The following is a 17660-nucleotide window of genomic DNA, read 5'->3' on the forward strand; positions in this document are numbered from 1 at the left end:
GTCAGAGCTCAAGGCAAAGGCTAACCATTATTAGTGGAGCTCAGTCACACAGACTCTGAGCGTGCCAATCGCAATGATTTGCTTGCCTAATTGATGAATAAATGAAAATCTCAGCACTGCGGTGCGGCATCGTCTGGGCTTATCTTAAGGGTAGAGTCAGTTATAAGTGTGCGTGTGTGTGTGTGTGTGTGTGTGTGTGTGTGTGTGTGTGTGTGTGTGTATGTGTGTGTGTGTGTGTGTGTGTGTGTGTGTGTGTGTGTGTGTGTGTGTGTGTGTGTGTGTGTGTGTACAGCACCTACCGACAAGCCGGATGACATTGAGGGTGGTGTTGGTGAGGATCGGCGCATTGGTCTTGTTAAGGTTGTAGTCGGACTTTTTCTTGCTTCTTATGGTCTCTCGGGACACGCTGATGCACGCAGGAGGTGGGGGTGAGAGACAAAGTAGGGCAGAGGTATGAGTAAAGGGACTCCGTGATTTGTGTTAGCATCACTAATCCTCTGCCATCATAGGCCAGGTTCAAAACCTTTAGTGCAGGTCAAAGTCTTGTAATTGATCAATCAGAACCCATTACACAATGCACGAGATACAGAAGGACTCCAGAGGTAAAATCTCTGAACTGGTGATCCCTGAGCACCAGAACCCTGACACAGAGCTCATTGAGCCATATTAGCCGGCAATCATTACACGGGCAGCAATCATTACATGGGCTGTCTAATTTCTGGATGTGCCCATGCGACCCTATCAGTAATTAACCGTTAGAGATTCCTGCTCGTAAGAATGGGAAATGAGTCTTTTAGTGACTAGGGGCTAATCGTTCTAGGCGGGTTAAAAGCGCATGGAGAAGGGAACAGGAAATGCAGTGAAATGCAGGTTAAACAAAAATCTCAGGCATGTGAAATAATGAGACACTGAGCAAAAACAACAAAATACCTTAGTAAGTTATTTTATTTTACATGACAGCTAATTATCATTTTAACAATGCCTCTATAATGAGAAGCGATGGAATCAGTATTAGTATTTGATGTCTTGATTCTTGTGTAAAGCTGGTAGAAAATTTGAGCTGAGTTCTCAGATTTGCATAAACTCATGTACTCAGTTCTTAGTAATTCAGTTCATCACACACACAGAACTGTAGGTTTATTGACACAGACACTTCAAACTGAACAATTAGGGATATACAATTCAAAACTCCATCAGATCAAGCGCCAAAAGACACAAGAAAAACATATAAAATGGCAGCTACACCATGCGAACAATGCTACCGTCTGCATCAATTATAGGTCTGTTAGTATTCAACACTCCCTGATAATTACAGATGCAAAATACAAAACTTTCCTCAACTGCATTTAAATCAAAATGAACCTTTTTACACGAGGTGCAGAGGAGCGCATGATTGCTTTCACTATGATTAAACAGCCACTAATCTTTGAATAGTCACCAATCACGTAGGTGGATGTCGAAAAGAAAGATAATTTTTTATGGGTAGACAAAAAGCTTTATAAAAATTTCTGCCTACTTAGCAGGGTTAGGCAGAGGTGAGATAAAATTATCGCTGGTAAAGGCATGAAAGTGCCCAAACGCATGACTTCCTTCCTTTGAGAATCCCCTTACAATAGAGAATGAAGGAGAGATAATTGTATTTGCCACATGTGATCATCACGAGTTGCCTCCTATAGGTGTAGACATTGTGTTTATTTTCTTTCATGTTTTCAGTTAGCTTCAACTTTTCTTGTGTTTCTCTGAGAAGTGTGTCTTTAGAGTGATAATATCTTGACTTGGAACTGACCTCTTTTGAGGAACATCACCTGTCTGCTCATCAACGTAGTCCTGCTTCAGCTCATCAGGGACATCGCTGTCGCTGTCGTAATCCTGGTACACACTCTTCTCCAGCTCATCTGACTCGTACTGAAGTGAAACCGAGAAGACAAAGATCAGATGGAAAAAGTGTCAAAGTACTCGCATGAACACGAGATACAGTGCAGACGAAGTGAGCGAAGTAGGTTAAAAACAAGCCAAACGCTGCCATCACATGATGGGAAAAGATGTGATTCAATGCCATCGATCGTATAACACACCTAATATAAACTCATAACTCAATATGAAAATACTGTAAAACAGAACTGTGTTAAAGGCCTGTCATGAAACTATCTAAATATTAACTGCAAACAAACAATTATCTCCTCGGCCCTGTGGGTGTATAAGCATCAAATGACTGGCTTGAAGTGGAAAAGCAGAAAAATCCTTCACCTCTCAAAGGAGGGTTCAGATAAATCCTTCCTGAAATAAGACAATATTTTTCTTGGTCCTTAACTGCATGCTCAGGGAACACAGGCGTCATATAGAAAGGATTACAAGCTTAAGAGCAAGACAACCTCGGGCTCCTGTAAGCCCGACGTGTTAGATAGTGCAATATTGCTTTTGATGTTGAACCAAGAAAAAAACGTATCAGCATAAAAAAGTCAAGGTGTTGGGGCACCTGTGTGATTTCTGCTTTCGATTTTGATAAATAAACCTTCAAGGGAGAACTGACTGACTTTGTACTTTACACTAATATCAGGAGGAGCAGATGTGTGCAAGATCCACAGAACAAAGTAATATTTTCTGGATCACTGTGTTTATGCCCCAGATATCTGTTTGAACACTACAAAAACCTTCATATTGTTTATTTTATTATGGAAGATGCACAACAAATACTGGCAGATGAGCAGTGAATCATAATTCTTCTTGGGTCATTCAATGAAAATCAATCAGTGCAATCTGACCAAGGAACTCTAAGTACATAAGGGTCAGTAACTATTTTTTAGGGCTGGACCCGAAAATCCGAATATTCGTTCGCTACGGCACTATCTGGATATTAATTTGGCATCCGAATATTCTAAATAACTAAAGACTAAAGGAGGGCAAAATGTGGACCCGGGAGACCACACGAACGGATCCGAATATTCGGGCTGTCTCTGCCCGAATATGTAGTCCACCCCCCCACCATCACTGGCACTAGTAATCCATGAGCTATTTAACAGCTTACAGTACACGTCAGACAATGTGTCGAAGTGCTAGAAACATTACAGTAGGTTCTGCACTGCTGGCCCCACAACCTTGATAAAAGTTTGTTATGGTCTGGTGATGAGAGCTGTGAGCCACTTACAAACTCAAATTGTATCTGAATAATTAGATTGAACCAGTAGATATGATCTGTAGACAGTCTACATGAATAATGATGATGGATAAAGATGATAGGCATGATGATGGCAACGGTAAATGAGCAAACACAGCAGCGAGGTTCGTTTATAACCATAAATACCAAGAGTATTTATTCCTACTTTAACTTTGCCCCTTTTTCAAATTTTCATCACAACCCCAAAATATTTATCATATTTTATTTATAATATTTGCAACCTTTTAAACAAGTCGGCAGCATATATTTTTACATTTTTCACAGATGCAGCTAACTCTTCATCATTTTGCGAGATGGGGAAAAATGTAATTTGTTTGCAAACCGCCATTTCTCAACACCTACTCCATTAGATGCCAGCACATCCTCCGTCTCCTCCTCTTTGTGCTCAATGTGCATCTCAAAAGGGTTTCCCTCCTGAAGGTACTGCTGGAACAGAGACGGCTCCTCCTGAGGTGGGCTGGTTGAAGACGCAGGCTGTCTGCTCGGGGAAACAGACGGAGAGCGACACTGGCCCATAAACTTAAACTCCTGGATTAGAGAGGATGGAGAGACAAACAAAGAAAGATGTCAACAGATGAGGCACATATGAACCTTAGAAACATTGAGCATTTCAAAACATAGCCATTTCTATCGATCATATTATCTTACGAGGAGTTTACAATATACAGTATTAAAATAAGGAATCGTAGATACGTGAAAATAGTGGCTGGAAATAAAAGAGAATACACTGTTGACATGTTTCAATATTACAATCTAACAGGTAGAGCTGCCCCTTAATAGTGAATCCAGTGATGCAATAATGGTAGCCATGTAGTTTGGCACTCACTCCAACGTTAGCCAGCTTAAGTAGATCTGTGCTGGTACGGCTATTAACAAAATGTTCTGAAAGTCTCCTTGATGGTTTTTCCATCACATTCATAATCAATATCTCTTTTGCTGTTGTTATTGACACTTGTTTTGTACATTCCCTTGTGAAATTTGTATTTCAAAGGCTCATTATTAAGATTTTCTATTTTCATGTAATGTAACACACTTTAAACAATGTTCCATCCATTGTAACCTTCAGCACTGGAATTCAAACCATCCGCTGAAGCACTCTAAAACTATTTATTTGAATTATTAACCCGTTGCGGTTCAGAGGCCCGCGGGCGGGCCGTTTTGATATCTGCATAAGCCTTTTTCGAAATAGAACGACACTGCCAACTCGATGATAGAAACATTATACACCAATGGAAAGCTTAGATTCTCATGAATCCGCCGGTATAAACCACTTTCAGATGTGATTATCACATCGGGTAATATAAACACATTTGTCCGACAAACAACGAATATCCATCCATCCGTTCTCTATACACGGCTTTAACGTACACAGCGCGACTCACATTTCCGGGTTCATTATTACACACAGATGATAATATTCCACAAAAAAACGGCCATAATCCAACCTTGGACATCCAGACGAAACAAGCCAGTAAAATATTTTGTCCAAAACATGTCTTGAAGTCGGTATATAATCCACGAATAGGTCGTTTTCGAGGAAATGCACCTTGTGATGCGCGTCCAATATTCCCTGTATTTCTAGTCATATTTTTATTTACAAATAAAATATTAGCGATTTTTTGTACTGAAAATGGCTGGAATTGACTGTACCTTATAGGGCTACATTAACATGTGCAATGACTAGTGGACGTCGGGCTTGATTGGGGGCAGCCCCACTGGTAACTGCAATTTGTAGGAAATAGCTTGGGTTGAAGGTCAAAAGCAAGGCAACTTGCTTATTTTTGCAGCATTTTATATGAGACCCTCTGTAGTTGTAGGGAAAAGACAAAAACAGCTGGAAGTGTCTAAGTCGATCTGAGGAAATGATTACATTTTCTGTTAAGGCATTTTTCCAGTAGCACCTGCTCGACTCGACTCAGTTTAGATCGTTTTCCATTACAGTTGAGTACCACCTCATCATGGGTGGAGTCGTCATAGCACGGCGGCCTGGAAGTCCAGTAACGTTATTTGTGTGCAGCACAAATGCAACACAACAATGGAGGACATTGAGGCGATGGTATACCTGCTGCTCAGTCTATGGCTTTTTGTCAGATTCAAAGTATTAGAACAGAGCAAGTCTATGTCCGTCGCTGTTGCTAGTTTTTGGTTTTTTTTTTTAAATGGCAGGTTAGGTTTCCATGAAAGAGTCGCTCTTGTGTGTCATCACTCCCTGTCCAATCAGTGGCCTGCACGCTGGAGACGTCACATTATCAGATGGACTCAGCTCACTTGGAACCCTGGCTGAGCAGGTACTAAAATAGTACCTGGTACCAGGTACTATTTTAGCCAACTATGTGCTAGTGGAAAAGCGCCATTAGAGAACACACGTAACAACCAAAACTGAGTAGTAACTTCTACATAGTGCCTCTGATCAGTGGGTTTTAAAGGGCTACATCACAGAAGCATTATCTTTTGCCAATTATGTCACACAGCTCATTTTCTAACAAAGGCCAAGTTTAAGATTCCTTGCATAATAAATATAACAAAGTGGAGTAGACATAGAAAATTCCTCATCCTAGTAGATTTATTATGAAGGTTCTTTGGCATGTTTGTTTGTTGCAAAGTGTGCCCAAGCAAAGCGGAGATGAAAGGGAAAAAGATGAAAGTGAAAATGAAAAACAGTCTTTGAATTAAGTCCATTTATCTTTTTGACATCTCTTTCCATTCATCACTTCTGTTTCTATGTGAGGCGAGCTGTGCATAGAGTCAGCAAAAATGATCTTTTCTTTAAGTTTGTTACCGTGTGCATAGAGGATACCTACAACGTTTTGGTTGTGGTTATGCACTCTACATTAAGCTCTGATACGCAAGGCTTTACGTTTTTAGCTGTTGCTCATGTGTGTCCTCAGACTCTAATCCCAGGAGAAACAACACTAGCTTGACTTAACATCCAAGAGTTTCTTTTCTTCACATGCAGTGAAATGCAAAGTGACGGTTCCACAAGACTGCACAACAACAAGAAGACATGATAAAAACATTCCTTAAAAATAGAAAAAGTCATAAATAATAAGGAGACTGTGAAATTTGATCTTCATCTGTGTTATATAATGTGCAGTGAACTTTAAACACTTGCGCGCGCGCGCACACACGGGTACCTGAGCAGAATCCCTTGTGTTTCATATCTTTATGCAGATTACACAGTGGTGGAGTGTACGGTGAGTGACAGGGTTGAATAAATGAAAGCTACTGTGAGCTTCTTACTCACATGGAGCTGAGCAATGTTGAAGTTAGACTTGACTGGACACAGCTCCCACGTCTCATTTTCCAGAAACATCCTCAGCTCCTCCAGTCGTGCCCTGAGGAGTTGTGAAAAGAGAAAAAAAACTAAATAAGCCCAGAGTAAAAGAAAAAGTCCAAAAGCAGACAAACGGCATCGACATCGGTCCATTTCATATATTAAAGCAGCTCCTGTGTTCAGAGACCACAGATTGAGTACAGTATTAAATCAATAAATCCTGCAAAGGAGACCGCTGCACAGTGAGAAAGAAGAGGTGTGTGTTGTTTGTAGCATGTTTTAATGTTAACTGTTATCACAGCTCAGAACAACCACCCTCACACATCCGGTCAACATTATGATTTTCTGTGTGAAATGTCATTGCAATCACAACCACTGCAGCATCTCTCTACAGTTTCTTTTCCAAAAGGTGTTTGAAGTATGAAACGTGAAAGGACATGGAGCACAGGAAAGATACAGGTAAAACTCACAGTTGACTTCAGATCATTTCAGACTCATTTAAATATACTTAACCAGTCATTTTGCAAAAGCAGGCTCCATTTCCCTACAGCTATATTACTCAAAGTTAATGCACTGAGAGTTAAAGGACATTCAAACTTTGAAAACAATTCAATCAATCACAGACGAGAGAAAAAAAAACAAGCAGAAATTACCAATGGCGCATCTCATATATTTATAATGTCTGAACCCTGACAATGTCATTCTGCACTTCACATCCGCAGGCCAACAATACACCCCTGCTGATGACTGAGTGTGTTGTAGCCGGCAGCTGACAGACAATACAGGCAAAGTTCACTGATGGGTAATTTCCAGGGGAATGAATCAAGCTTAATGCGCACTGGAAGCCTCCTAGCGAGTGGCGCAGATGTGTGTGTACGTGATACTTTTCATAGTGCTGCTGGTGTCCACCTCCTCCTCCCCTTATCTGGGTCTGTCACCTCTAACGCTGTTTTTCAGTTACTGTTACAATTTCACTCTGAAATAACCTTCATCACATCACCTCTAATCCACAGTTGGTTCCCATCATGTCTCTGCAACTCTCTGCTTTACCACTTTGTGTCACAGGCATGAAGCTCATTAGGACTCTGATATTTAAGCATCTTAGCAACGATTCTTGACAGGGAACCTTAACACTGATCAACACAAATCACATCTGATGATGCGGCGCTGTCTGTGTGAAAGCATACATATTCATGAGGTTGGCAGGGGGTTATGTAATCAAGACACAAATGTGCTTCCAGCTCATTGAGTGTTGCCATGTAATTACACATCTACTCCAAAACAGGGTTAAGTTGGGAATAGAGGCAGCCGGTGGTTGGGATTGTGTGCAAAAGTTTCTCACATGCAATAATGACCTGCTGTTCTAAGAGTCGGTTTGATCCACCCATCTATCATGCTCATTTTTCATGACCTGTAAATACATGTGCTGTAATTGTCACATGATCCAAGTAATGATCAAATAAAAGCAACTCACCTGTGATAGTTTTTAAAGTAGTTGACACTCTGGCGTTTGATGGACTCCTGCAGGACCTCTGACTTGCTGCCACAGAACTCCTCACCCACCTGCATTAACCTGAAAGAGAAGGTCAAAGGGAACAAATGATGACAAATGACAAGAATTGTAGCTTTATGTCTTCGCCAGTCAAGCTGCAGTTTAGATCCATGTCTCTGAGTCATATAATACACACATTGAAGACTGACGGAATTCAATAAAAAGCATTAAATGTACTTTTTGGCAAAATGGAACTTCAATTTTGCCAAGAAATACCCCTAATACGTTTAAATAAATTCCTTCGAACGCTTCTTTGACTTGACTTTCCTTTGTTCTTAGTTCAGAGAGAGAAATGTATATGCTCGTGACTGGCAGATAAAGGTGATTCTGACAGAACACAAAGTTGTATCCATGGCAGCAGACAATGCTTTGAACAGATGGTGCTGCATAGAAGCTGCACATTGTAAAACATGAATCTTCAAACCGGCAAAACAGAAGATCGCTACAATCAACAGCTTCAATGTTAGTGTCATCAATTAAGCATCCCAGCAAAAGTGAAATTTGGCCACAATCTCACCTTCTGTCCATGTGTTATGGCTTGAATAATGATCAGAAAAGTCTTCTTGCATAACAATACCATGGCACAGTCAAGTTAACCTTTGACCTTTGGGATATAAAATGTCCTCACTTCACCATTTTATCCTCTGAGACAACGATGTGAAATTTTGTCATGAGTGGCTTGATAATTCTTGAACTATGGGAAAAAATGTGAGGCCACACTATGTTGTCACCATGGATTTTGGGCTTTTACCACCAAAAATCTAATCCGTTCATCCTTGAGTCCATGTGAACATTTGTGCCAAATCTGAAGAAATCTTCTGCAGGCATTTCAGAGGTATGGCATTCATGTGAATATTGTGGATGGATGACCCAAAAACAAAATGCCGCCAGCCAGGCATAAAAATGGTGGGAGTAGATGAAAGACAAAAACACAGATAGGCGGATTTGGTGAAACTAATTGGGCAACAAAGAGGAATGACAAGACAAACAAAACCCCCCAAAAAATCCAATTAGCCCAAAGTGTAAAAGTAAATCTCCTAGAGAAAAATGCTGCACCAAGGAAGCCAGAGCGAAAGCTGCAACAACCAAAACAGTTTTATCAGCAACAACAGGAAAGAAGCGGTTCACTATCCCTAGGTCAGCTATAATGAGTACGTAGTGAGAGGACACAGAGTACTGAGAACAAGACGTTGCTTATTTAACCACAACTGGTCGTTTGTGATTAATATTAACTTTGTTTACAGCTTCAACATTAATGCAAATAAGTATTTTAATCATATCAGTAAATATACTTAGGTTAGGAATATGTGACTAGGGACCTGCTTTGATGACTGAATTTAAGAATTAAATTATTTTTATTGCTGAAAACTTTCCCTTTGTACATGTAATTTCAAATAAACCCATTTATAAAAAGTATGCTTTTGAAGTTAAAAATGTGCAAGTCCTTTTCTAAATTTGTTGCTCATATTTTTATTGTCAGTACAGAGAAAAAATCTTTGCGGCTGTGTCAAGAACAGCCCTTAGCTTCAACGCCTCTAGAGGATTACTGCATGTGTGTGTGTATGTGTGTGTACTTGTTTTTGCTATTCGGCGGGGATTTTGACCTGACTCCACGCTATCTCGGTGGGGACCAAAAATGAGGTCCCCACGAGAGGAAACCGTGTTTTCTTGGCCATGTTGTTGTTACTGAAAAAAGTAAAAGTGCAAAAAAGTTTCTTTAGGGTTAGGCATTGTTTTGGTCTGGGTTAAGGTTAGGATTAGGGTAAGGGTTAGGGGTTAGATATGAATGGGAGTCAATGGTAAGCCTCACGGGAATAGCAGAACCAGACATGTGTGTGTGTGTCTGACTGACAGCTAAACCAGCGGGGGCACAGAGACACAATGTAAACATACTTGCTCTGGTAACTGTAACTTGCCTGTCAACACACTGTACTGCTGGGGTTCTCAAATTTATTACTCAAACATCCGTATCTGGATTGTATACAAGGTTAGGCGTCCGGAACAATTAGCAATAACAAAATGAAATGTATTTAATTTACTTATAACTTTTAAGCAACACATTCCAGTTTAAGACACTTAAAAAATGGCAATGTTTTCCTCATCTGAAAACAACTGCACCAGTGTGACTCTTGGAGTCATGATCTCACCACAAATTACTACACTTGTACTAGTTGTAGAAACTGTGCACTAGCACTAAATGAGATACAATCTGTATATGTGATTTAGGAGTTAACTATGAATGACACTGATGTTAACCATGGGGGAAATAAGCCAGAGTGAAGCTACATTCATTCAGGGACAGGGTCGCTGTGAATTGTCTCCTGCTACACTGTGTATTCAACGTCACTAACAACTAATAGTTCAACAGAAAATGTATTCCAAAATTGAAAATGCTACACTTCATGCTGCATTGTTGACTGGAAACAGAAATCACAGATGAATTTATAAACACAGACCTAAATGGGGACAGATTGATTTGAAGTTTTTCAAAAAAGAAAAAGATTAACACTGGGGATGTCTGACAATATTGGCTCACCAATATCATCAGCCCGATACTGGCCCCAAAAATGTAATATACCGATATTACATTTTTGGGGCCAGTAAATCATTATCGATTTTTTTGCATATCATGAAAATCAATAAAATAATGTCTGGATTTCGCCGGCATTTATCTGCTCATAGAGGGAGAGAAAAAGGGAGAGTGTAAATTGTTTTTTGAGACAATTAAAAAACCCATATAAATATATATGGCATTTATCGTTGAAGTCGTTTTCTTATTTTACACAGGCAATGTTTACATTTGGAAAGCCTTGCTGCATTTGAGAATGCATCCAATGGGGTATCACAATAAAATTAGGCATGATGCGTTAATTCCACGACAGGAAATTTGTTATGTTATCTAAAAATTGGTTCAATAATTCCACATATATCGGTATCAGCTGATACTGGAATCGGAAATTGAGAGTTGGACAATATCAGCATATCAGTTATTGGCAAAAAAGCAAATATCGGACATCCCTACTTAACACCTAACTGATGGGCAGTGATATAAAATTTGAAATAACCCAGCTCAGAGCAAAAGCAACAAATTGTACCAATTTTGCTCTTAGAAATACTTTGATATAGCTTCCCGGACTCCATTAGTATTCATTAATATGACTATATGTGGGCTGTCTCTGTTTGGTCTGGACATTCGAAGGACTGGGTTATAGTTAGTTGTTGTGTTGTTTATATGTTTTTGAAAATGGCCTGATGATGATATTTGCAGCTGAATGTATTAAAAACTAAATCATAATTGTTGGTTTCAGAACCACAATTCCTCCTCTTCAACCTCTGAACAAAGAGGGGGGAAACATGGAGTCTGTGAATAGTTCTAAATATTGGAGAAAAACTATTAGTAAGAGATTATGCTGTGATGTAAATGCAAAAATGTTGTGCAAAAAGAGACAGGATCATCTTTGCTTAGATAGGACCCTGACGGAATTGTTCTTTAAATCCTACACAGAGTATTTCTCCATAATCTGCTGGTTTGGTGATCTCATTGTGAAATATAAAAACAACTACAACATCAGAAACAATGATAAGATCACAGGAAACACAGAAGCCTGATCTGTGTCCACACTGAGCTCTGACTGCTCTCTCAAACGCTGATCATCTCTGTATGCAGGGTTCACTGTTGTGCCCTCAGGATAACACTATAGATTATCAAACATTAGCAGCAATCCTCAAAAATACATATTTGCTCCCCAGGTAATCAGATTCTTAAATAATCATAAAGGGAATTTTGCAACTGTTGAATCTGATCATAACCACTTTGCTGTTTAAATGGGTTGAGAGGTGTTTGCATTATAGTTTCAGGTTTTTTTGGTCACTTAAAGTTAATATTAAGACTGAGCATGTGTGTTTGCGTACAACTGTGTTTTCCTAATTTGAGTAGCTTTGTATGTGTCTAAACACATGATTACAGTGGCAAAGAGCAGAGAGCAGCAGTATGGGGAAGTACGTTAGATCAACCGGATAAGAGGAAAAAGAAGAACAAAAAGAAGGTGGCAGCAATCACAAGATAAGGAAGACCAATTAGTGGAAACAAGAATGAGCCGACTGCACTAGTCTCGAGGCATACCTGCTGATGACATCCAGTACCACTATGAAATCGTCGTATTTGAAGTTTGACATGTCTGTACCCAGGATGTAGGCCTTCACTTTCAACTGGACATCCTGTGGATAAAAATGAGAGGAACAGAGTGACTTGTGAGAGGACAACTTGTGACTGAGTCACTTTCATTGGAGCGGAAAGCTTAAAGAAAATAGAGAAGGAAAAAGAAGATAGGAGCAGAAGGCGAGGACGAGATGTACTCCTAAAAATGAAAGAGACACGAGGAAGTAGACTTTTCCCTACAAACCTGCCAGATCCGTGTCAGTCCGTGCTCCAGTTTCTTCTTTACATAGCTGCGATCCACCATCAACTCATCAGACTCTGCTGCAGCTGCATCATCTACAGGCAATCAAAAAACACAAAGACATGAATTAAAAAAATAATTATGAACTGTAAATGCTAATAAAATTCGCTTTATTCCTATCGGTTTCATTTAGCTACTGCCTGACTGTCATTTCCGACAACAGGAAACTCATTTAGCTGTTATTTGACAGATCAAAATGCACACAAAATTTTAAAATAGACTTTTGTAATAGTGGGTGATAAATGAAAAACAATCTTTTGCTCATGTTAAAAAGTGATTTGAAAGACACCTTCTATGATCAGTAGGGAAAAGCCAATCTGCAGATTTGGCCCACTTAAATGTTGTCAAAAGTCTCACAATGCCAGCTCAAGAACTGTCAGACTTTTTGTAGTGGTTGCCAGTCAGCGTCTGACAAAAGCGTAGGCCATACACTCCCGAAAGAAAAGGAAGGCTGACGGACAGAAACCTAGAAACCAACAGGACAATGCTGAATGACAGTTGAATAAGGTGTTGGAGTCCCATTCACTGTCAGAGTCAGACATGGTTCCTCCTCTACAATCAGCTCACTCTCCTCTCTTTTGTGACTTTTTTTTCCATCTCTCGGATCAGATGTGGTACAGACACTGCAGAGGCAATAGTCTCGAAGCAGCAGCAGCAATACTTCCCTTTAGCAGAAAATTGCTTTAATAAATCTCAAGCTGCTTGTCAAGTTTGAAGCGGATTTCTTTTAGAAGAGCCAGCAGCAGTAAGCCTGTGAAGTCAAAAAGTAAGTAGCTGCCAATCCCGCATTAAATTTTATGATCGGAATTATTGTCAAGACTGAAAAAAAATACTTTTAGTCATGGATTACCTCTAAATTATATTTGGTTTTACATTTTGTCTCGTTATTTATCACTATATTCACAGAATGTCACAATTTGTACAATAAATATTAGTGTAAAATCTGGCATAGTTACTACATAAATAGCTTTTTCCTTGTTTAGTTTCCAGTTGGATTACAGTGAAGACACCTGTTAACATGGAGGCCTCAGTCCTGGTTCTGTCTTCAGGAAAAAGGCCGTCATATCTCCTGCAGCATCGTCATACCCAACTCAGTTTTATGGTACAGCACTCAGGGTCATATATATATAAAAAGGCCAAAGATACAAAAATGTTTCTACAGCAGGCGAGCTCATAAAATACAATTACTCAATGTTCAGTTAATGTGATCTCCCTAAACAGCCTGAAATTGCAAAAGTCATTGAATCCCTCTGCATGATATGATATTAAGACTACTTTGTTTAGAAGTAAGACACACTATGGTAAAGCTTTTGAGTGATGATTTTACTTTCAAAGATAGCTAAAGTCATTCTGCTATTTAAAGCAAAGAAGTCTTCGATTTTTTTTCTAAATATCAAGTCTCAGCGTTTCCTTTTTACTCCAAACTTTTAGGAAAACACATTGCTGTTGTAAAACTCTTAACTTTATGCACGATTCTAACTCACTGATGCAAGATTTTCATGCAGTTCATCAGGATATTTTACTTGCTAAATTGTCCAGACATGGTTTAAGAGACACTGTGTTGAAATAGTTTGAGGATTGCTGATAGCAATATGTTACAATCCAAACGCACAGTTAAAACAGCATGTGGAGTGCCTCTGGGTTCTATCATTGGACCACTGACCTTTTCAGTTTTTATGAAGTACAAGCAGATATTTGTCACATCTTAGCAAACAGTTAACAAAGCAAAAGAGTTCGTTTAATTAAGTTAACTACCTCTTCTCATTGAGAAATGTTTTCATTATCTCCGTCTTTTAAGTGTTTCATGTCACCAAACTGCAGGGCTCTGTCTATTTATGAAATTTTGTTTAATCTCAACCTAATAAACCCTTTAATTCAATTCCCAATAGGCATTTTGAACATCTTAATCTTCCTTATTTTGCAGTAGTCTTTCTGTGTTTGACTATTTTTAAAGTACTTTAATTTTATTTTCTTGACTTTATCGAAGGTGGTTTTTCTATGAACTATTAGCTTTCTTACACCCACTATGAATATTTATATATTTTACTCAATTTTTTTTTTTAATGCAAGCAAACAATTAAACAATAAATAAATAAATAAATTATGGCCAAAACATCTGCAATATATGTTATTAGAGTATCTCTTTTTATCTCTAACAAAATTACACTTGAATACCCTAATTACTATACTATATTGCAATAAACCTGACAACATTTACACATACACTACCGTTCACAAGTTTGAGGTCATGCAGACAATTTCATGTTTTCCATGAAAATTCACACTTTTATTCATGTGCTAACATAATTACAAAAGGGCGTTTTAATCCTTGACTAACCTTTCAACACCATTAGCTAACACAATGTACCATTAGAACACAGGAAAAGCAGAATGTTCAGAAATGTTCTTCTGTACCTCTATATAGACATTCCATCAAAAATCAGTTGTTTCCAGCTAGAATAGTCATTTACCACATTAACAATGTCTAGACTGGATTTCTGATTAACTTAAAAATGCTGTCCTTTGAAAAATAAGGATATTTCCAGGTGATCCCAAACTTTTGAACAGTAGTACATTATTCAGCCAAAGTGAGGGAGAGAGGCAGGACTCATGGGTCGTGTTTTTCTTATTCCAGGGAGAGATGGCTGAAAGAACTAAAGTCTTAAAAATACAAGCACGTGATACAAGTCAGCTCAACTCCAAAATCTTCCAAGTGTAGTCGGATGAGCGCATCTGTGCACTGAACCTGCTGGGTCAGGAATTTGTCTGCGGAGCAGGAGGATAAATATTTCCTGCCATTTTGTCTAAATTTTGCACTCAAACTAACCCAACAAATCAATAGGATAATATTACTGTATACAAAAATAGCAGACAAATCTGAGGTTCCTTTTCAATCTGAGGATCTGTGGCAGTGAGGGTGTTTTCATAATGACACACTGGAGCAAAAAGCACATCCATTAAAAAAGTACAGGCATAAATCTTATTACACCCACAAGCTGTGTAAATCTCATTATATAAATATGACAAGAAAGAAAGAAAGAGCAAGCAAGGCCAGTTAAATCAACTCATTGTAAACTAAAGATACATCTATTCAGTCTTGCTTTTATGTAGCGTTCTACTTTTATAGTTTCAGACTTATTTTTACTATTCTTACCATTATTCTGTATTTTATTCTACTAAGCATTGCATTTTTGTATTATTTTCATATTTCACTGTCTTTATTGCTTGTGTTATATTTCATCTACATTTTGATGTTTTAACTTTCCACCTCTTATTTTGTTTTATTCAGTATAGTCATGCATTAGTCTCTTAAGCCAACAAAAACACAAACCTGTGCTTTTTCAATTCCTTGCACTCCATTTGTTTGAAAGGTGCTAACTGAAGTTGATCAATTGATTTAGTGAAAAAAAGAAGAAAAATATTATTAAAAGGCACCTCAAAGGGTTTAAAAAGAAACACTTAAAGATGCAAGAAATATGGTGCAAATGTGAAAAATAGCATGCATCCTGAGTTAATCTAAGCGAAGCATTGATTACTTGCTTTTTTTAACTGACACAAACATATCAAAACAACTCAATCCATTTGTGCTATTTTTGTCTTTGTATGGCTCATTGCACATTTACATGATTGCTGCCATGTCCAGCAAATTAATAAGGAAAGGTTTGCTAACAATCTTGAGACTGCATCAATTCACGAATCATGTCATTAACAGCATCGTGACTCAAACCAGATGTGTGTTGTTGTGTTTTTTTTTCTAAATAGCACTGATTCATCAACAGGTGGTATGGAAATGATCAAGCGCATCTTATTCCCAGGAGGAAGAAAAACTCCCCCTGTTACCAAGAATGGATAATGATCGCTTTGAGCACCACACCGGTAAGATTATTTGGTGGACAAGGAGATACCACTTTCACAACGGCAGATCAAATTTAAATTCTGGTCAGCAAGGATATTTCTGCACCTATCGTGAACGATTATCTTCTCCGCCCGCAAACTGATTGCAATCACCACGCTCAGAAACGTGACTGTAGGATCATGCTTTTTCTACGTGTCTGCATTTTGATGAAATATGTGGTCTTATTCAAGTCAGATGCCTTCTTCATGGGAATGTGCTCATAATGCATTTTAAATTTAACCATATTTTCCTTTCACCTGCACAATCCCTACTGTCATTTCATTGCCATGACATCAGATTTCTAATAATGTAATTGTCACTGTGTGTTTTCAAACCCTGTCCCTAAATACAATATGACTGGTTGTGATGTGACTCATTTATAGGGACAGAGCTGTTGAAAACAATTGCTCAAAGAAAAGCGAACATAGGGGTTGGGAGACATTGGGACATGGCCACTCAGCATATCTGGGATTGATTTAATGAGCACACAGTCAGCAGTGGGAGTAAGGGGGTGTGAGGAAAAAAAAAATCAAGAAAGACAAAGTAAAGGTTGTGAAAGCTGAAAGCCCTGGTGAAGATGAGGGAGCAAAGACTGTGAATGATTGAGGACAGAAATCTGAGATCGATAGCCGTGTAAGGACTGCGTCGATGGAAAAAGAAGGAAGAGCAGGACCTGTTTTCAGCATTTTTAGTGCTACCAACTAAAAATTAGAGTGCTCTAATTGCAAACTAAAAATAAACTTGTCTGCCAAAACATAGAACATAAACACAGCATGATGTATTTGCACATTGCCCCCTGCTGAATGTGCTTGTAGAAAAACACAAAGTATCTGCATTTTGTTCCAAAATAGCTAGAAACTGTGAGGTCTAGCTGCTGCTTCACACAGCAATTGAGAATTCATAGTGTGTTTATTCCATTTAACCAAGTATTCCTTCTTCCATTTATCCCCTTTTCCACCATGTTATTGAAGGAACCTCTGTACATGCCCATTAATTACCCTGCACCCTGCTGCTGTTGTCACTGCAGTTCAAGTCAATATAATCTCCCACTGCAGACCAGGTGAGGGTGTAGACAGCTACCACAGGCTAACTGCTTAGAAAGCCTTAATAACTGTGATTAGAGCAGAGGAAACGATAAATGATAGGGAAGCAACCTTTGCAAAACCATAGGAGGTAACTAGTGTTTGACCTCTGGAGGCAGTTTGGCTAACAAAGTTACTGGGTGACTCACAGGGCATGACCACCACAGGGGCCCAGGCGTCCCACTGGTTTCAAACTATGACTCATATGCAGAACACGATTTT

At 38.8% G+C, this 17660-nt stretch overlaps 1 protein-coding gene across 2 annotated transcripts in view; it reads right to left on the reverse strand.

Annotated features, from left to right (window-relative positions):
- Positions 1–17660, reverse strand: part of vps50 (VPS50 EARP/GARPII complex subunit) — a 126088-nt gene that overhangs the window by 48338 nt on the left and 60090 nt on the right. For both annotated transcript variants that reach the window (XM_051955493.1, XM_051955494.1), the window contains exons 14-20: positions 12405–12496; positions 12125–12219; positions 7924–8022; positions 6420–6510; positions 3518–3703; positions 1787–1905; positions 300–406 (exon numbers count right to left, since the gene is read on the reverse strand). In XM_051955493.1, coding sequence (XP_051811453.1) covers positions 300–406; positions 1787–1905; positions 3518–3703; positions 6420–6510; positions 7924–8022; positions 12125–12219; positions 12405–12496 — 789 coding nt within the window. The remainder of the gene's footprint in view (positions 1–299; positions 407–1786; positions 1906–3517; positions 3704–6419; positions 6511–7923; positions 8023–12124; positions 12220–12404; positions 12497–17660) is intronic.

Source organism: Acanthochromis polyacanthus, chromosome 11 (genome assembly GCF_021347895.1).
Source record: "Acanthochromis polyacanthus isolate Apoly-LR-REF ecotype Palm Island chromosome 11, KAUST_Apoly_ChrSc, whole genome shotgun sequence".
Classification (NCBI taxonomy): Eukaryota; Metazoa; Chordata; class Actinopteri; family Pomacentridae; genus Acanthochromis; species Acanthochromis polyacanthus.